Source organism: Penicillium longicatenatum (assembly GCF_028827895.1).
Source record: "Penicillium longicatenatum strain IBT 33135 chromosome Unknown contig_2_segment0_segment0, whole genome shotgun sequence".
In the NCBI taxonomy this organism is placed as follows: Eukaryota; Fungi; Ascomycota; class Eurotiomycetes; order Eurotiales; family Aspergillaceae; genus Penicillium; species Penicillium longicatenatum.
In genome coordinates this window covers 5,660,334-5,680,371 of record NW_026643120.1, presented here as the reverse complement: position 1 = coordinate 5,680,371, position 20,038 = coordinate 5,660,334, and the positions used below count along the sequence as shown (strand labels likewise).

The 20,038-nt window shown below is 49.9% G+C and overlaps 9 protein-coding genes across 9 annotated transcripts; 2 read left to right on the top strand and 7 right to left on the bottom strand.

Moving 5' to 3' along the window:
- Positions 1 to 263: 263 nt before the first annotated feature.
- N7484_004625 (uncharacterized protein) lies at positions 264 to 2,888 on the bottom strand (the record flags this gene model as incomplete). Its single annotated transcript, XM_057115045.1, has 1 exon — positions 264 to 2,888. One exon carries the CDS (start codon positions 2,886 to 2,888, stop codon positions 264 to 266), a length of 2,625 nt encoding a protein of 874 aa, XP_056975185.1.
- A 562-nt stretch (positions 2,889 to 3,450) lies between these two features.
- Positions 3,451 to 5,133, bottom strand: N7484_004624 (2-(3-amino-3-carboxypropyl)histidine synthase subunit 1/2; the record flags this gene model as incomplete). Its single annotated transcript, XM_057115044.1, has 1 exon — positions 3,451 to 5,133. The coding sequence occupies one exon, from the start codon at positions 5,131 to 5,133 to the stop codon at positions 3,451 to 3,453; it is 1,683 nt and encodes a 560-aa protein (XP_056975184.1).
- A 276-nt stretch (positions 5,134 to 5,409) lies between these two features.
- On the bottom strand, positions 5,410 to 6,556 carry N7484_004623 (maleylacetate reductase; the record flags this gene model as incomplete). The annotated part of the gene is made up of 2 exons (XM_057115043.1): positions 5,410 to 5,957; positions 6,031 to 6,556. 2 exons carry the CDS (start codon positions 6,554 to 6,556, stop codon positions 5,410 to 5,412), a joined length of 1,074 nt encoding a protein of 357 aa, XP_056975183.1.
- A 516-nt stretch (positions 6,557 to 7,072) lies between these two features.
- N7484_004622 (WD40 repeat domain-containing protein) lies at positions 7,073 to 8,390 on the bottom strand (the record flags this gene model as incomplete). Its single annotated transcript, XM_057115042.1, has 2 exons — positions 7,073 to 7,952; positions 8,032 to 8,390. The coding sequence occupies 2 exons, from the start codon at positions 8,388 to 8,390 to the stop codon at positions 7,073 to 7,075; spliced, it is 1,239 nt and encodes a 412-aa protein (XP_056975182.1).
- Positions 8,391 to 8,807: 417 nt separating this feature from the next.
- On the bottom strand, positions 8,808 to 10,278 carry N7484_004621 (glycoside hydrolase family 7 protein; the record flags this gene model as incomplete). The annotated part of the gene is made up of 3 exons (XM_057115041.1): positions 8,808 to 9,569; positions 9,618 to 10,001; positions 10,063 to 10,278. 3 exons carry the CDS (start codon positions 10,276 to 10,278, stop codon positions 8,808 to 8,810), a joined length of 1,362 nt encoding a protein of 453 aa, XP_056975181.1.
- A 138-nt stretch (positions 10,279 to 10,416) lies between these two features.
- Positions 10,417 to 10,749, bottom strand: N7484_004620 (uncharacterized protein; the record flags this gene model as incomplete). The annotated part of the gene is made up of 1 exon (XM_057115040.1): positions 10,417 to 10,749. One exon carries the CDS (start codon positions 10,747 to 10,749, stop codon positions 10,417 to 10,419), a length of 333 nt encoding a protein of 110 aa, XP_056975180.1.
- Positions 10,750 to 11,952: 1,203 nt separating this feature from the next.
- N7484_004619 (alpha/beta hydrolase) lies at positions 11,953 to 13,249 on the top strand (the record flags this gene model as incomplete). The annotated part of the gene is made up of 2 exons (XM_057115039.1): positions 11,953 to 12,359; positions 12,433 to 13,249. The coding sequence occupies 2 exons, from the start codon at positions 11,953 to 11,955 to the stop codon at positions 13,247 to 13,249; spliced, it is 1,224 nt and encodes a 407-aa protein (XP_056975179.1).
- A 169-nt stretch (positions 13,250 to 13,418) lies between these two features.
- On the bottom strand, positions 13,419 to 13,728 carry N7484_004618 (uncharacterized protein; the record flags this gene model as incomplete). The annotated part of the gene is made up of 2 exons (XM_057115038.1): positions 13,419 to 13,641; positions 13,703 to 13,728. The coding sequence occupies 2 exons, from the start codon at positions 13,726 to 13,728 to the stop codon at positions 13,419 to 13,421; spliced, it is 249 nt and encodes an 82-aa protein (XP_056975178.1).
- A 5,292-nt stretch (positions 13,729 to 19,020) lies between these two features.
- N7484_004617 (alpha/beta hydrolase) lies at positions 19,021 to 19,959 on the top strand (the record flags this gene model as incomplete). The annotated part of the gene is made up of 1 exon (XM_057115037.1): positions 19,021 to 19,959. One exon carries the CDS (start codon positions 19,021 to 19,023, stop codon positions 19,957 to 19,959), a length of 939 nt encoding a protein of 312 aa, XP_056975177.1.
- Positions 19,960 to 20,038: the final 79 nt, after the last annotated feature.

The window sequence follows — 20,038 nt, the reverse complement described above, 5'->3', positions numbered from 1 at the left end:
CAACGCCTGGTTGATCCACCATGAAATTCATTGGCTTGATCCGACATGCATGACTCGCTTTGCGTAAAGTGTCCCACGATGAGAGGAAGTAGATTTGAAGGTAAAAAAAAAAAAAAAGATAAATATCAGGAATGAGTACCCGCTGGCGCCGTGATATGTGGTAGTTCGCTAAAGAAACCGAGATCAAGACAGACGTAAAAAAGAATAATGTGACGGACAGTGGATGATATCAAAGGGATATCTGGACCGGTAGAAGAGTGACTCTATTCGAACTCGTAAAGTGGGGTGATATAATTGGTCCCGGCAACGAATAGAGAGGATCCCACTTCGACGTCTGAGTCCACAGGCGGTTCCAGAGAACTGCTAGGCAAAAGATCATCGGACTCGTGATTCTCGATGGGTGTGACAGGGACTCCATCGTCCGGGCCATGCTCGATATATTCGAAGAATTGACCCGCAAACTCGGCCACTTCATTGGCTACTTTGAGTTCCAAGATACCCTCTAGCACCTGCATGTCCCTTTTCCACTTGCGCTCTCTGCGGGCTTTCTCCTCCTCTCGTCGGCGGCAAGCACCATCACGAGCACGTACTTTCATGCAGTTTGGGCACAGATAATTCTCTTCGCAGTAGGTGCACTTGCAGGGAGGGTTGGCGGTCACGCAGTCCTGACAGACATACACCGCACACGCCTTGCATTCTCGGAGGGAGCTTGAGCACCGCTGTCGCTGATCCCCGTGGGAACGGTACTGCGGACAAAAGAAAGATTGACAGCCTTGCCACCGTGGCGCCTCAAATGTGGACTCAAAGTACGAGGAGGAGGGGGAGGATGACCCCGAATGATTTGACGGTGGTGCGGAGAAGGAGCGAGTGGGATTGCGAGGAAACAGAGACGGGTCGCCGGTTGGAGGGTCCGATAGATTGTCATCTATGATGATGTCTCCCTGTTGGTCCTCGATGAAACTGCTATTGGTGGAGTCAACCAGCCGCTGAGTGCGGAAAGGAAGATCAAATCCCGAAACTTGGTTAAATGATGCGTTGGGAGATGGAGGGCTGACCGCCGATCGGTTTTGAATAGTCATTTTCTCAAATGCGAGGTCCCGGTAGCCGCAGATACGCAGACGGAGACCGCGGAGGTCATGCTCGATACAAAGTGGCTTGGAGCAGCTTTTGCAATGAACCTTCCACTGTGGCGAGTCGTAGCAATCCTGGCATAGGTTCCGGGGGCATGGTGAGACTTGCCGATTGGGTGGCCCTAGTAACCACTTCATCATGGCGAGGTGTCCGGTTTCAAGAGAATAATCCGGTTTGCTTGGGTCGCCGTAAGCGTACTTTGGGAATGTCTTGCTCCACTCGCTGACGGTGTACTCAAGGTCCTCCCAGCCTTGATTACGAGGCAAAGGTACAGCGCGCACTTGGTCCACGTCCCGACTAGGTGTGCCGATGCTGATGCCCCCACCTCCGGAGAAGATAGGTTCCGTGCAACACCAATGGAACTTTAGGGCAGGATGTGACGTCGGTGCTCCTCCATGGAACAAGGGAGTGTTGTCGAGGGGATTCGCGATTGGATCCTGCATCGAGCTAGGTGAGAGTGTAGCCCCGGGAGCCCACCAGAAGGAGTTGGGGTTTTGTCCATCGTGTTGTTGTTGTTGATGATGATTTCCGGTAGATGCACCGGAGTTTGTGCGGTGAAGATAGGGCCGCTCGTAAGCACAACTGGCACACAGAGTTCTGCGGCATCCCACGCAGTGCATCAGGATACTGCATTGCTCGCATCTTTCTGCGATATCCTCCAAACAACCGTCGCATTTCACATTTTGCACAAACTGAGTATGGCTTCGACGAAGATGCGCAGGAGTCATTTTACCCTCACCCATGTCAGGCCCTTCGCCTGTGCCAATCGCCTCTCCGTTGCACCCCGTGTCGCAATTTTCCCAGAGTTTCCCATCATCTACACGAGGGCGGTGTATAGATGAATCCACTGGTCCAATCCAGTTCTTGCATCTCCAGAGTCGATCGAATACCACCCAGACTTCTGGGGAACCTTGCGGAACACGCATGGAGACATATCCGCGCCTGCGAAAACACCTGCCAGCAGGTGTTGTACACCATGCAGTATCCGTCCAGATTCCTAATTTGTGGCAGAGGTTGACGAGTTCATGAGTAGGCTCTGAATCGGAATCCTTGCGCAATAGCGACGCAGTGAGATAAGGCCGGCGACGATGATGGCGGCATCGATACGCGTAAAGGCTCTTGAGCGCTAACCGTTTAGTCGCTGGGGAGCTGCCGACATTTCTTTCCATATCCACGTCATATTGCAATCCGAACATCGTCAGATATGGGATGATGTGATACTTGAGAGAGACATTCTTGCAGCCGCGAACGGAAAGGTGCTCTAGATATTCCCTGCGTGCATGCAACACCGTCGAAATCAAAATCTGACCTGAGACGGCCGTGTTATCCAGCTCCAAGCTCCGGAGGCACCCGCTGAAAGGGATTACCACATGCATTAACAGCTGATCTAGGGCGTATGGGCGGGATTGGCGTTGCGTTTCGAAGTCTGACATGCCCGGAATGATGATCCGGCTGGCCGGCAAGCTGCCGGATGGGTAGAGTAGACGAAATGAGAGGGACCTCCATGCGATCGGGTATGAGCGAAGGAACGTGCGAAGGTAGTGCGACGTGTGGTAGAGCTTGATGATGGTGTCGGTCGGAATCTGGAGTAATAGGGATTCTATAATGGGAGCATTGGTGGTAATCACGCGCTCAAAGAGAGATAAAGGACGTTCCACGGAGAGGACTGAATTCTGAAGGGCAGTTTCAACCAGCTGCTGTGGCTCTTTCTGGGGATCGATGGCCTGTTGCTCTGCCATGATGCCGTGGTGGTCCATGGTATGGGCCGCGAGTACGTTGAAAGTCTGGGGTTCTCGGTCTTCAGGTCGAAAGGTCCAGGAACGCGAGATCGCGAGTCGGTAGCGTGAAGGCGCAGCACATCATAGGATGCAACGAATGGCTTAGAAATAAGAAAAATCACATCTCAAGATAAGCCACCATGCAAGGCCATCAGACGTGAAGTATAATCGATATGAGTGTGGGATCGCAAGGGCTCGCGGAATCCCAAGGGGGAGCGAGGGGGGAGAGAGAGGGGAAGAAGGATAAATGAGGAGTTGATGGAGAGAAGGCCCACGAATTCTCAACCCGAAACAACTTGACTTAAACCTGGAAAGGAAATAATGATTCAAAGCAAAGATGCAAATCAAAGAAAAAAGAAGACAAACTTTCCACTTTCTTACGGATGCGCCCGTTGTCGTCATGTGATGCTCTATGATCTAACCAGGAGGGTATATTGCTTCACGCTATATACATGCGAAGCCCCTTTGAAGATATATCATACCTCACTAGTGAACTAGTGTATTCGTATGTACTTGATGTCCATAGATTGACATAAACCGGCTAATGTCTCTCGCCTGATTCGCCAACCGTATACCCCCTGGCAATACCCTTGCGCCCTTCCTTGACCAGCGTACTGTCCGACTCCTCCTCATCGTATCGAATGTCAAAGTCACTGCCCAACCCCTTCCAAGTCCGTTGCGACCGTAGAAATTCGGCCCCTGGTGATACGGCACCGCCGATCATCGCTAGATCGCCCTTAGCCCGCCGGGCCAGCGCCCTAGCAGCGGAAGGCCCAGACGACCCATCGATCGCGGCGGAAGCGCGGGGTGCGGGATCCCGCATCGGTCGCGAATGGGAAACGTAGCGCCCAGTACGCAGATCGAACTCGGGCGGTGCAGACTCGGGTTCCGACATGCCATCTTCCTCGTCCATGGTTGCACCGTTTGATGTCTGGTCTGCTTCGTCTGACTCCCCATCCGGCTTGTCGAGGATGGCTTGAAAGTTGCTTTGCCAGGATCCCGTCCATACTCGTTCGTCGTCACTCTTCAGCGCCAGCTCTAATTCGAACGGTGTGATCACTGGCGTAAAGAAATCCTTGCTATCGACCAATGAGCTCTCCCAGCAGCCGATCACCACCCAGCCACCAATCTCACTGAAATTAGCGATTTTAGCGGCGTTAAGTTTGCCTACGACAAACATGTAGCTCTTCTTGCCAGCGGCGGCAATTTTCTCTTTCACATGGTCCACGATGCCCATGTAGTTCTTGACACTGAGCGTGTTGATTAGGATACCCCAGATAGGGACTGTCGTGAGGCGGGTAATCAGGGCATATCGCCGTCCCAACAATGCAGCAGTAGATGCCGGCAAAGGCTTGACATGGTTGTTGCCTGGGTTATTGGTGGGGTAGATATGAATAGCAGCCACACGAGAAGCAAGGGTCAAGAGAAGAGCGGTTGGTGGGTCGGAGATGTGGAACAGCTGCCAACCGGACAGGGTATCGGGTGCCTCCCTGACGGACTCAGGCACAGAGCGATTAGGAATGGCTGACGAAGGTTCATGGATCACCTCTGTAGCAAACACATTGCTGTATCCATCTTCGACGAGGCGCTTATACACGTCCTGAATATGAGCGGCGTAGGTGACATCGGCTGCGATGATGACTTTGGTAGTCGGATCCGTATAAGTCGTCTTAAAGGCTTCCACGACGGGGTCTATTGACAGTGGCTTGTTTGTGAAAACATATATAACTGGCAGCCTCGCAGTTGGGGACAAGCAAGACCTCCCGTAGTGCACCGCGACATCAGCATCCACATGCTCTGCTGCCACTTCATCCACGCAGCACGTACCGTAGGAGGTGTCGGCCAGGATGTACAAACGCGGCGACCAAGTCTCCTGGTAATCTACAGACAGCTGAGACACACCCTCTGTTATATTGGCTTCCGTGCCGGCTTGACAATTTGCCTGTCCCGCACTTGTCCTATTCGCGCTGGCGACCTCGTCTGAATTAAGGCCGCGGCTGAGAAGCTGAAACACCCGCGGAGCATCCGGAAGCATATCATCGGGAAATTGTAGAGCGATGCGCTTGTATCGGGCTTGGCGAATTTCCGTCAAGGTGCGTTCGATGTCGTACGTGATCGAAAGTTCGGCATCGGACAGCCGCTGAGAGGCATGGATTGGGGCGACAGGCTCGGTCAATTCAAATATGCGGTCGTCCGGAGTGGACAGCACCGGAGCTGCCTCCATAGTACCCATTTGAAATCAATAAGTTGATGTTGGTGTTGGAGGGGTAAAGACGGGAAAATCCAAAATTTTGTAGAAAAAAAAATACGATCCCCCACTTCCCCCGCCGCCGATAACCATAATTATGGATCAGCCCATTGGTAAACGCCCAACACGCCACTTTTTTTTATTTCTTTCTCCATTTTTCTTGACATTAAGGCCAAATGGTATTTGATAAGTTAAGAGGAGCAAGACTTATGTTTGAATGGTGTCAAATTAATATGAATGCATTTATTTGATCTATAGGTTGGCACTTGCCGGCTCACCCACCCAGACCCTGCGAATCAACTCACGAATCGGAGCCCGCTCAATCGCGCGTGGGTTCCAGTAAGGGTTAGAGACAGCAATATCGGCCGCCTTATCAATATCTTCCTCCTTCATACCAAAGTCCTTTAGGCCACGCTTGACCTTCAACTTGGCCAGTAAGACATTGAGACCATGGATTGCGTCGCCATTGCTGTCTGGCAGCGCATCTGCAAGCTTCTTCATGGCCTCCGGAATATTAGGCGCATTGTAGGAAATGGCGTGAGGAAGGACAGCGGTGTGGGTCTCTGCATGAGGGAGGTTGAAGCTGCCACCGAGAGTGTGGCACAGCTTGTGATGAATGGACATGCCCACGCTACCGAGACAGGTGCCGCAGAGCCAGGCACCATAGAGAGCCTTAGAGCGGGCAGTTTGAGAAGACGGGTTCTCAACGATCTCAGGGAGGGCGGATGCAAGGGCCCGAGTACCTTCAATAGCCATCATGGTGATGATTGGGTTGGTGTTGCGGGCGTAGAGCGCTTCGACTGCATTTCCAAATGGATTAGATCAGTCTCTTGGCCTTTGGGCAACTACAAAGTGATATTCAAAGCTACTTACCAGCATGAGCAATGGCATTGACTCCACTGGTGGCACTCATAGCCGCTGGCAGGGTCATAGTCAAGTCCACATCGTAGATGACGGTACCAGGCAAGATCTTGGGATCAGAACGCGTCTGCTTCAATCCATTGGCCGTCTCACCCAAGATGGGAGTCATCTCACTACCGGCATAGGTTGTGGGAATGCAGATATGAGGCAGGCCAGTGCGAATACTGATCGCCTTTCCCAGACCAATGGTACTTCCACCACCAATAGAAATCACCGAATCAGCACCCTGTGCCTTCGCATACTCGAGAGCCTTGTCAGTAATATGTGTTGGCGTGTGCATAGTAGCCTCGCTGAAAATGCCAGCCACTTGGCCCTGGAGCACATCCTTGACGCTCTCGGCCTGGCTAATCTGCTGGGGTGTCGACAGCACCAATGGAGACTTCACCTGCAACCGCGCGATCTCCTCAGGGAGTTTCTGTAGTGTCCCGCTGCCAAACACGACGCGGCCGGGGTTGGGGTTGTACTCGAAAGAATCCATTTTGAGATTTATAGTATATGGCCAAGACCATTCACGGGCGAGCCAATGCAGTCTTATAACCGACTAGCCACCCCACACCCCACCGTGATCCGACGAACGTCATACGCTACCGTGGGGCCGTGGGGTCTACCATCGGCAGTTCGAACTGAGCTTGGTTCCGAAGTTGAGTCGATTACGACCGAAGAACTAGATTTGAATTGCATTTTGGAGCTGAATCCGATTAATTGAAGACTGAAGACTCCATCCTCGGCATTTCCTCGTGGAAGAATTGTTTGATGGCCTAAAGATATTTCAAAGCTACACCCAAAAGAAGTGCGGAAATCCCCGGATACTTAGTTGACTATTAGTTCAGCATGAATAAGCATTCATTTCTCGGATATAGCTTACCCTAATTATAAACCCGCGGACATGACTTGACATTGCTACGAATGAAACACCGGATGGTCTAGGTTATTTTTTATTTCGCTTTTGGGTAGTATTCTAATATTCTGCAGGTGGGTATCAGATAATGCAGCATTAGTCCATATCGGCAAAAGCCATGACGTGCGCACCGCTTTCCTTGCGGTTGGATTTCTTCTGCTTCTTGCGCTCCCGCGCATTGGGTTTCTTCTTCTTCTCCCGATCGCTGTCATCGGAATCATCACTGTCATCACTATCATCAAGCATATGCTTCCCACCATCCATATCATCTTCTGCACCATCGGTTGCGACAGCTTCATGCCAAACCTTGACAATCTGCCCTCCGCCAGAAACCATGCGTCCCTCGACATCCCATCCCAGCCCCACAACACCCTCAGTCTCGTCATGCTGAACCTCTGACACAACCTTGTTCGATCCAATGCGCACAAACTTGACCAATCCATTGGCCAGACCAGCGGCCACGAGCTTGCCATAACCCAGATCATCTGGAGCAACAGACATTGTATCAATGGATTCGCCACCATCGTTGCTTCGCTCAACATAGATGCGCTCATCTTGATCATCCCATACGCCCTTCTCCCACAGCGTAATGATGCCGTTCGAGCCACCCACGAGCAGCTTCTCTCCGCGGCTGGTCCCGCTGCTGGGCAGTCCACCCATGTATGCGGAGCTAATCAGTTCCTCCTCCTGATCTTCACTGCGCACAAGCACACCTCGCCGTAAATCCGTCACTGCCAAAGTAGTTCCACCGGTTGTGACCCATTGCTTGCTGAATCCGGAAGTGCTGGTGTCGGAGGCAGGCAAAGGGGTCAAGGAAGAGACGTAGTCGTCGTGCGGGTGATGCGACTGCTCTGGTCGAGCGGAGACCTTGGAGTAGGGAATTCGCAAATCGTAAAGGTGGAGAGCGCTGGAGTCTGTCGCAAGCAAAAGGGTCTGGGGGGAAAGAGCGTGGATGATAGTAGGGGCATCGACAGATCTAATAATACCCGAGCCGTAAGTTAGCTTCATTGAATCTCACAAACGTCAATGCCTGTCGCATTTGCGGAGAAAATTACCCTTTCTTTTCGAGCGGAATTACAATCTTGTTTTCCACCTGGCCTGTCTCAGACTTTGCAGCTTTGACGAGCCCATCGGTACCAGCCGAATACAGCATCTCTCCATCTGTGCTAAATCCCAAGGACCGACAGCTACCCTTGTGCCGTCTTGTCCGCCACATGGTGTCGATATGACCCTTGCCACTGCGAATGGAGGAATTGGACGCCGCATCATCGTCGCTGCTGGCGTCTTCGGAGGGCAATCGGAATGTCTGGACATGACCCGAGGCTAGACCCACGGAGACTACAGGTTGTCCGGGGTGGATGGCCTGTGTGAAAAGGTCCGAGGAGAGCGGAAGTGAGCAGACCGTGTCGAACATGGTTGCGCGGGAAGTGTGACCAGTCCAAGGGTCACTAAGTCACCGAGAAAGACCAATGCTTTGTATTTTGGGGTGTTTATATGTTGTAAGTGTGAGTTCTTAAAGTTGGTGAAGCTTAAAGCTTCCGTTTTTTCTTTTTAGCGGGCCGAGGATCTTCCGTGGTCTTATCCAAGGTTCAATGACATCAACATAAAACCGTTTATTCTCTGATGTTTTCCTATGTTTTGTTCAATTGCGACAAATGAATAATCAAGCCAAAAAAAAGATACTGAGAGACTCGCTCTCGAAGAAATGAAGTTCAAAAAGTATAAAACAAGAAAAGCAAATTGCATCCAATACATCTCCAATCTCTTCTCCGCTTTGTCCCGTCACACCCACGAAATGGGTAGAGATTCCATTCTGGCCGACATTTCAAACTTATGAAGAGTAGGTGGATCCGATAGGACCAAACTTGATACCCGAGAAGACCACATTGGCCGAAGCAGATGCAGACTCAATGGTGCTCGGCGCGCCAGATGAAGTAGAGCAAGTACCACGGGCAACACCAGGGTCCGAGGCGGTCGCGTCGGTCGGGTAATCACTATCCAGCCAGAGCATATCGGAATAATGGTCATCCCACAAACTCAAAACAAGCACCATTCCTTGCTCTAAACCACTGCTCATGCCAGACATACCGCCGTGCTGGGCAAAGACATCCTCATCCCCGAATGCGGTCTTCTGCGCTGTGCAAAAGTCCGACGTGATCGAGTTTCCGGAGACGCCGCTAACATCGGATGCCGAGTTGGCAATCACTACACCGTCCTGCACGTAGATACGCTTGATCTCACTGAGTGTGCCGGTGTCAGTGCCGTCATCGGTGATGAACTGCGTGACGACCGTCATCTTCGAGTTGGTATCAACGACCTTGTCGGGTCCGAAGAAGCTGGTGTTGCCCATGCGGTAGGGGTTGAAGTCACATCCATCTGGATCGCATGTTCCACCGTAGCGGCTGCTTGAGTAGGTACCACCGCAGTCATCTTCTTCACACATGGTCTGGCCGGCAGTGTCGCAAGGGTGGGGTGTCAAAGCGGTGGAAATGCTGTTTGCTTCCCAGACGTCCATCTCTGCGCAGCAAGAGCCGTGATTGCCGATTCCCGAATTGGAATCACTGGTCGAGGGGACCCAGCCATCCACGTTGCCCTATACCAGTTAATATATGAAAATTTTTGTTATCGAAGCTGGACTCACTTGGCCATTGATGAACTTCAGATCCCGAGGGCACTGAGAATCGCAGTATCCAGTACCGTACTTGGCACCAGCAGTGTTGTTTGCGTACTGGGACATACCTCCATCTGAGTCCATGGCAACAAAGTAAAGGGCGCCGTTAAGTCCGCAAGGGAGATTGGAAACATCCACATCAAAGGTGAACTCCTTGTTCAAAAGCTTGAAGATCTGATAGGTGCTGTCATCCTCCATCAGGTATAGACGCGAGCCCACGTTGGAGCCGGTGACAAATCCCAGAGTCAGCGCATCAGCATCGGTTGTCACACCGTATGTGGACTCATAGTCTGCACCATCCAGGGCGCAGTTTGTGGCACAGGTAGTGTCATCGGGGCAAAGGGTTGCATCCCACTATTTTGAATTCAATTGTCAGTTGTTATCATACTTGCTCGATCATCATAGAACAACATACCGTGTTGCCCGTGTAGCAGTTCGTGTAATCATCGGTCGAATGCACCCAACGCCAGTTGGAATCGATAACAACTGACCCAGACTGCTCAGTACAACTACCGCTAGAAGTGCACTCCTCCCAGGTCAGGGAAGGATGGGTCTCGGTAGTATATGTGCCAGCCTGCTGGGCACGAGCAGCTGCCATCAAGGCGGAGAAAAGAAGGGCCCGTTGAGCCATGATTGGACGAATTGGAAGGAAGGATTGTGGTCAATGGATTTCTGGCCTGCAGTTGAAGAACAAAAACCCAGGATGCGAAGATGATACTCCTTTATATAACATTTGCCAGCAGATCCGCATCTGTCAATTCTAGCCATGTCAAACCCAGACAAGTTCTCCTGACACATTGACTCCGACATGACGGAGCACCAGTCCGTCGCCGAATTGGTATGGACGAAGACAAGAAAGGCCTTTCATCAAAAGGACGGGGACATCCAGATTGGGCGACATCCGTGTCGTGTATAGATTTGGATGTGGACCCTCCTCCATGATCAGGATGGGAAGGATCATCGTTAGGCTCAATAGATGTCTCGTCAGGGTCTCATGCGGAAACAGGGCGGCTAGTTCAGGACTAGTGGTTTCAATATCCACCTTAACGTACATCCGCATGGGCAAAGGCTCTTTCGATGTAGCTGTGTCGATGGTCCGCATTGTTCTCGCAATTGCGTGGATAACGTCAAAGATTTTGAGTATTAGCTTCTCTCTACATCTTCCAAGATCAAGTCCTGTCAATGGTCTCTGATTGGACTCCACGCGGTTGGCTTATGTGTAGTGCCAAGTGTCATGAGACGCATATGGGGTGGCTGAAGCCCCCCGAGTGCCACTAGATTCCATAACTGCCGAAAGGCACACATCGACCCACAGACGTAGGAGTATCCATGTCATTTTACTTTCTGGAACAATCAGAGACTTGGAGAGTTGTTCTGCATGACCATTTAGGAATAGGGCGTTTCAGATGAACCAGACCCCTCCCGGATAAGATTCACTGGGTACACGGAAAAACTAGCACAACCGGTCCTTCAATGAGAAGACGAATTCTTAGCACCACCAGCCGCCGTCAATCTTTCAACACGAAACAGAAAGGTTCTGACGTGTAGAGAGGCTCCATACACCAAACTACTCAACGCCACAATCAAGGCACAAACTTAGAAGGGTACCTACATCGGTAGGCGTCAAGCCCTGAAAAGGCTCTGTATACTGCTGCGGTCAAGTCACCTTCAGAAAGATCGATGATATGTAGAACTCTACCCAACCAACAATATGTCTGTCAATTTCAGCTCATATGCTGTCGTGTCCAGGAGAATACATTTCCTAATGCGTCACGGCAGTTTCGTTGCATTAGTTGAAGTAAAATCGAAGTAGCATGTCTGTCACTTGACTTCTGGTATTTGAGAGAAGGATCTTCATACAAATTTCCAGAAATTCCGTTGTCGATCCTTGCCTCCAAGAACTGGAAATGCTGCCCAATTTGGATTATGAGTTCCTGGGCGCTGGTCCTTTAGGCTGAATTCCGTAACCTGGGGAATCGATATGGGGATAGTGGCCGTCCATGGAAACATGATTAACTGGAGCTTCTGGAAATTTCCAACCATTGTGTATCTGGACAATCTTGTCCGGGTGACTTACTATCAACAAAGAAGTAACATATTTTCAATGTTTTGATCCGATGACGTCTTATCAGATCCTTATCGGCCACATGGGCCTCGGCCCCATCGGGCTCAGCTTTCTCTTTCATCAGTCACCTCCTTAGCAGCGTCGCACCGCGGGATCACGGTACACTTGCCCATTACTCGCTGCATATTACACCAATACAAAGTCAATCGGCTGTTACCGAAGGGTTGTCAGCAACTAACCATGGCCCTGTACCACCAAACCGTGGATTTCCTCTCCGACTCCTGGGCCAACCAGAGAACACAACTTCCCTTGCTAGCAGTGACTGGTGCTTCATTCACATTAGGCCTGCTACTTCGGTCCCTTTTGAACCGTGATGAGCCCCGTGCTGGTGTTCTTCCTTCCCCGCGCTCGACTCTCCTAGAGGGGCTCTCGGATGAGGAGAACCGCAAATTGCCTCTTCCTAACGATAACCTTCCTGGCGCGCGCGATGTTAACAGCCCATACGGCTCGCTCCGGGTATATGAATGGGGTCGCGAGGAAGGTCCGAAGGTTTTGATGGTTCATGGTATCACCACTCCCTCTATCGCGCTCGGTGGGGTGGCCCATGCGCTGGCGGACCGGGGCTGCCGTGTGATGCTCTTCGATCTGTATGTCTCCTCGCAACCACTCAGTCCTCAACTATCCCTTGGCCCAGGACGATTGCTTACATATAATGCTTAGGTTTGGCCGAGGATACTCTGATTCGCCGGCGGATCTCCCTCATGATAATCGACTTTTTACCACACAAATCATGCTTGCTCTGGCATCATCGCCAATCTCATGGACCGGTGCGGAGTCCGGAAAATTCTGCCTCGTCGGGTACTCCCTTGGTGGTGGAATATCTGCCGCATTTGCCTCATATTTTCCATACCTCCTGTCTTCGTTGGTGCTTCTAGCTCCTGCTGGCATGATGCATGACTCCCATGTTAGCTCACAGGCTCAGCTTTTGTACTCCAGAGGCATCATTCCAGAGGGTGTCCTTGGATATTTTGTCAAGAGGCGGTTGAGAGCAGGGCCGTTGGTTTCCAAGCCTAAGGATGGAAAGCTCAATGTATCAGATGCGCTGAATCAGGAGGCCCCTAGCGAAGTTGCTGCAGAAGCCCAGGTGCTGTCACGGGAATATCCCCATCTTAACGTGCCAGCTTCAATTGTGTGGCAAGTCGATCACCACCATGGCTTTGTTCATGCATTCATGTCTACTATGCGTAATGGTCCCATCTTCCGCAAGCATCAATGGAATAACTGGGCACGCCTTGGAGAGTACCTAAGCGCACAAAATGGTGGCTCGTCTGAGAACCGGGGACCCAAGGGTTTGCCGAGTGATAAGGTTCATATCTTGTGTGGCAACACCGATGCCGTTATCGTCAAGGACGAGCTTGTCACAGATGCTACGGCTGCCCTTGGTGGAAATGCAGTATTCAAGTTCTACGAGGCAGGACATGAATTCCCCAGCACTAGATACGAAGAGGTGGCGTCGTACATTCTGAAGGTGCTTTAAGATGACTATTGTGGCAAGGTCGTTCCTTTGAAGATTTCAGACATTTATATTTTCTACCGCGTTGGATAGACTAAGAATTACATATATAGACAAAGCAACATTTTTATAAACACAGGATATCAAGCTTGCTTCCTCTTTTCTCTCTCCTCTCCACCTTTCTCTTCGTCCCCTACTTTCGGCTCTTCATGATCTCATCCAAAGCGTTGACTTGGCTTGCTAGCCCAGCAAGATGAGTGGATCGCTCCGCAGCAGCTGCACCAGCGTAGTATGGCCCCTCCGAAGCTGAAGCCCGGGCAAATCGGTCAACGCTGCTGTGAATTGCGCGTGGGACCTGGCTGACATTGCTCTGGGTAAGGGCAGTAGTGGTAGCGGTAGTGGTGCCATTCTGAGCGCTAGGTTTCCAAACATCTTAGTTATCATGACCACCTTCAAGCCGATAAGAGCACTACTTACGTGGTGGAAGATTCTGGGCGAGACATAACTGCAAATCGTCTTGTTGTCTGAAGAATTTGGAGATTGGCGGAATTAAAGAATCGACGATAAGATCGAACGAATGCAGTGCAGTGATATAGATACTTTGGAATGTCTTTGGTAGTGACGATGTTTGAAACTCTGTTGGATGACGATCACACTATGAGAGCGGGGCTCTCTCCTTTTATACAAAGGATAAGGCCTGGGATGAGGCTATGCTTTAGCCCCAGGTATGCCTTGGACACACGCGAGCTCTCCAGAAGCTCGCTTCGTGGTATCCACATGGGGACAAGAAAAAAGCCCCAAAAAAAAAGAAAATAAAAGCCAAAAAGGAAACAAACGAAGCTAAGCAAAGAAAGGAATGATGAATGGATCATCATCTCGCATCGAAAGCCCACGACAGGCTCCACAGGCCATGACCCCTGTGACACCATTCCGCCGTCAGAGTCGAGGCGCCTGGGGTTGTCCGCATGAACGACTGTCTCGTATGCCCCAAATTCCTGTTCAGCGGACGCTAACCCAAAGTAAAAATAGCGTGGGAAGTGCATACCCGCCAATCCGTTTGAAACAGGCGACGAGGCGAATACGATTGGCCCGGGCTCTGCACCATAATGGGGCTACGAGGCAGGTACAAGTGTTCGATGCAGTAGCGTGAGCGAGCGGGTCCTTCCAAGGGCTAGTATTCAAAACAGTCGGCACATGGCCAGCCACATGTTTCAGCGCGGGATTAAGCTAGATGGAGTATATGGACCGTGGAATGAGGGAAGGGATGGGTGTTTTTGCCGGAAGTCTACGCAGGTTCAACGGTGATCATCGGTGAGAGATCTAACAAGGGTCCCGTAAGGGCAAGGGTAAACGTCATCTGAAAGAGCCTAGATGGTCGATTCAGGGTTGGCGGTAAATGCGCGCGTCTCGAAATGATTTTCGCATGGGATGTACACCCTTGCAAAGACCTGTTGTTTTGGATTTGGATTTTCAAATTTTTGTAATTCTGTTTTCATAATTAGAACATGTCGTGGGACCAACGTGGTTGATCACATGGAGATTCTGCATTAGGCCAGGTAATTTCGAAAATAATTATCCTTTGACTGTTGGTCAATCTAAAGGCAGCTTAGGATTGGATCCATTCTCCCGGCCACGCGCAGAGTTATGCTTGTTCATTTCCCTTTCTTGCAATAGCGTAGGATGATCCCTTGCGAGAACACGTACTATACGTTGGAATTACGGTCCAGGCGGAGATATGTACTAAGAACGCTGGTCCATACCAGCCACGTATTCTCAGTATTCATCGCCTTACGAATCATTGAACTCATTCTACACAGCCATAATACCAACCACCGGAATGCGAAGACGCCGGAACAGTATTAGTAAAGATCGGACAACACGCGACAGCTCTGCTTTAGGGCGAATCAAGGGCTCTATCTCCGAGAAAAGGGGTAACACGTGGATTGAAACTCATTTAATCTGCGTTATTTGTGTACTGTACCGTATGACGAGTCAAAACTACGGCGTGGGAGTTCCCGAATATAGAAAGTATCAGCACAGATGAGGGTGATGGCCAGCCAGTCAGTGGCGCTTGGTCGAAATCCTTCCTTGGTACAAGCTTGTCTTTTTAAGGGCAGATCAATGGCCCAGCACCGGGGCACCGGGCACTGCATTTACGAGATGAAGTGGAAACGAAGTGGGGATAGCCGAGTGGCTGAGCATCTTTACCGGGTTTCATAGGTCTATCTCCCGAGATGAGCAACTAACAGGCCATGATTGGAGACCGATGAGGGGGAATGGAACAAAAGCAAATACTGGCCCCAACCTCGTTTAGGCTAGCGGGTCGCTCCCATTGAACTTGATTGTCGGATGCGAATTCACTGCCGAAGTATGCAACTGGATGACCACAGTGACGTTCAGATGATGTCCTGTGCGGGATAGCAAAGCCACAAAAGCCATATGGGAACCGGTGTTTCAGATAATAAAGTTGCTTCTCCCACGCGTTCTAAGGGGAAAGCATTCCAAAGCGAGCAATGTTTGACGACGTTGTGGGTCCATGCAAGGCACATCTGGTCCAAGCTCCGGCAACCTTATCTCCTCATAGGGTCAGCTCCTCACTGCGCCCAGGTCGATCTCTTGGCTCATTTTATCATTCGTATGGGGCCTTCTAAGCACGGCGAATCAAGTGGATCACCTGAGAGGAGCTGGTGATCGCTCAAGCTGACGTTGGATGCTTGGCAGATACCAGCTGGGTGCTTTGTACCACCTTGTCCCGAATCGCCGGGTTCCCGCCACTGCGCGCCCGACGACAGCCCTAAAGACTGCGCTATTTTACATCGTGAAAAAAAGCAAAAAAAAAAATGGCTTTGGTGGGTCAAGTGAAATTGCCCCCATGTTTTCGTAAAGAAAAAATTCTCATTGCTCAGTTTTCTACCTATCACAATCAACAAAGAACCAAAATCGGATCCTGGCAAGGGATAGGTAGTCAATAATAGTTCGCAGGGCGTCGATCAATGCAGCAATGATCGCCCCACTGGCCCATCCCTTACAGGAGAGTTTGCTCAGCTTAACGCTTTTTCAGTCTGAAACGAAACTCTGAATCTCCCTACTTACAATCGGTATGGATTCCGAAGAGCCGCTGCATCTTGTTGCCCTCGCAACAACTTCATCTTGTGAATATACAGTTTCAAGGCCAGATCACCACCGGAAATAGCATCTAGTGCGAGATTAATTAAGTACACGACTAGGGATAAGTTACCCCTGTTGCTTCACTTCTCAAACAGGGCATCTTTAGCGAGCCCTTGCACAACCTTGGAATGGCAGCGCCCACCAACGGCCCTTTACGAATCAGAGAGCAAAGAGGGGAGGAGGGACAAAAAGAAAGACAAAGGAAAGAAAAAGGGCGTGGATTTTAATATCATTGGAGATCGGGCAGGCCGATCCCCCTCACCCACGTCGGAAATTAGGTCCAGAAGCCAATCTGAAACACGAGCCAAGGGATCACACGCTGTGGAAGTAACGCAACATTCACAAGTCAAGTCGCTAAACTCGTGTTGACGGCATGGTTTCTTTTGCTACCATAATCTATTTGGACCCGCGCGTGGACTCTATAGTCAGGCCCACAGGCAGCGAGACTAGCCTAATGCAGGAACGCCTTCTTTTACGTCCATTTAGCCTGAAGCTTCATAGGCTGAAACGTTAGCTCGTATTTGGCAGAGATTGACATATCAAGTGAAACCAAACATACTTGGTACTCCATAGTTGCCAGCCTCGTGCCTTTCGGGTCGGGATTATGAGAGTCTCCTACTTGAACAGGCGAGGCAACCTGACAAAGGCCGCGTCAACGGAAGCGGAGCACCTTTTTTCTTTTTGGTTTTGCCAGGTGGAATGACTTCACTCAAGACTGAGTGCGGATTTGATCAAGTCTGGAACATGGCTGTTTGAGAAGCTGAGACTGGGCCATGGGGATCGTCTCTGCGGAAAAGCTGGCATAGGTAGCTACTCCCGAGGCTGGATATTAGCAATCGGGAATGCTCTCGTCAAGATGACGATAGGAGATCTTTCAGGGCTCCTGTCAGCCCAAATTCTTTCTATGTTTCGGTTTTTAGATTAGCAAATCAGACCGCAAGACGCAGATAGAACATTTTTAGTGACTAATTTCCAGGGGACGTAATTCTGGGAAGAAAGGTTGTTAGAATTAATGAAAATTCATATCTATCTACCCATTACCAAAGTTCCAAAACGATATCACAACTCAACTCTCTCCCAGACTGAGGCTCTACGCAGATAGGCTATCCCATGGGTGATATTATCAAATAGGCAGCCGAAATACACCCAGGCATTCGATGAAGTTTATCTGAATAGAGCTTCGTATAAGGAAACTATATGAGAGAGGAACAGAGACCGAAGACCAATTTATGGAGCAATACCCTAAATATGTCGCTTTGGTCTTATTAGGCAGAAAAAAGGGTGTGTATACTCGATGCATACATATATCTATCTATATTTATCCCTTCTATGGTTGCTTTCTTTGAATGTTCATGGGCTACAGTATTTTTGTAAATAATTGCCCTAACGACGTTTGTCCTAAAATTGACATTTTACTAGGTGCTCAGTAGCATTCCTTGTTTTCTTGAAGATGCTTTGTTCCTGCCCAGGGTCTTACATCTCAACCAACATGGTCACCTCCATACACCTAGGCATATGAAGGAGATATATATTGGGGACTCGGGACCCCCGACTCTACTATTCAAACATCTGCTATTAGATAAGCTATCAAGAGACCATCAAGATGTCACAATTTGAAGGTAATTCTGATTTCATGACTAAACAACAAATATCCAGAGCACTGGCTTACATGGAAAGTTATGGGACCGAACTCCAAGTACAGTAAGGGGCAAGCGATAGAAACCTTAGAGGCCTGCAGAAACGCATCAACAATCTCCGTTAACGAGCCATATATGATGCTACGGTGGGTTGTTTGTTACCCTCAGGAATCTATGGACAACTGATGGAATATTGGGCATGGAGAACAAGATGTGCCAAAATGATACTATGGTAATATTGGAACTGAACAATTGCATAGCTTGAACATGAGCAAACATGATAAACTTAATAATAACACATTATAATTCTGTTAGTGGATAGGCTTCATTCGACCTGGGGTTGTTTGTGTTCGGTGAACTTATTGAAAGAAGACCAAAAGGTTCAGGGCGGGATGTTCCGCTTATCTCCGACCTCACAAGAATTGCTTCTGAATATGAGTCGCCACCTGGAAAATTAAGAAATGTCTAACTTTGTCCCATTGGAGAAGAGTAGACCAGAAGGCTTTCACGCAGTCAAATTCACACTGGAAATGAACTCTCTCGGACTAATATGATGGTGAAACTGAGGAATCAACCTCCTACACTAGACAGTATGGTGGGCCCCAGCCCCAGGCCTTGCAAGGAACTCTCATCGGAGTAGTCATGGGACTCCTTATATTCAGCGGCTTAAAATTAATTCTTCACAGACTACTTGGACCATATTGTACGAAACTTGTTATCTCCGTCATGTTCATTTTGAAGTCTGATTTTCTAAGATTTCAAATGCTTACTGTACATGTAGTCGAAGTCAGTACCGCCATGACGTAACCGCATCCGAGGTCGAGCATGATCGGCATGCGGCCAAAACCTGGATTAGACGGCCGAATTTTTGTGTCGCTTTCACCCCGGAGAACCCCAGAGTGTCAAAAACTTGAAATAAACAACCTTGACCCATCTGTGGGGGCAACTAAGTGAAGACCAGCTTACCGGTGCGCGTCGCCCGTCATAGTCATGGGGATGCAGTACGTTTATCACAAATCCGTTGCCACATTTCTCCGCGCCCTTGTTCGACCCAGACTGCATATTCATCCCAAACCAGATGACACAGTATACGTCCCATCTCGTGATGAAGGCCGAACCATCAAAACCAATATATACGGAACGGAGGAAGACAAACCAACTCCCGTCCTTATCAACTTCTGTGGTAGTGGCTTTGTTCTCCGCACCTTCGGCAATGATGACGAATACTGCCGGTTCGTCGCAGACAAGACCGAATACACTGTGATTGATGTTCAGTACCGACTCGCGCCCGAGAACACATTTCCAGCTGCCTTCAACGATGCTGAGGACGTTGTGAAATGGGTACAATCGCAGCCCGGTCGCTTTGATGCTTCCTGCATCTCGCTTTCGGGGTTCAGCGCTGGAGCCAACATCGCGCTCGCGGTAGCATCATCATCAGCGCTGTTTGGTGGCGAAGAACACAAGAGCATTTTCAATACCGTTGTTTCCATTTATGGACCGACTGACATGGCGCTACCAACTCCAGAGAAACCGTTGGTGGATTCCTCCAACTGGATCATGAAGAAAATATTTCCAAAATTCTCCCAAACTTGTCATAAATTGCTCAACCCAGGCAACGTTGATGCATACGATCCCCGTATCTCCCCTGCCTTTGCCGATCCGCACAATTTCCCAAACAATGCATTGTTCATCACGGCATCACAGTGTGCATTTGCTGTCGAGGCGGAGACTTTGTCTGAGAAAATTGATGGCATAGATGGAAAGGTCTCATTGAGTCGTCGAATGGAAGGATGCGCCCATGGTTGGGATAAGGAGGCCATTCGTGGCTCCTCTCAGTGTAAAGCGAAGGATGAGGCATATGCATTGGTAGTGGCGACCCTGCAAAGAGGCGAAACAGAGGTCGCAAAGGCCAGGGAAGCAGTGGCCTGATTTGATACCCTTGAGTTTAGATCGTGTTGTCGTGGAGGACATTCCACTCCATGGCGTGTATTGTATTTAGCCAGAATTA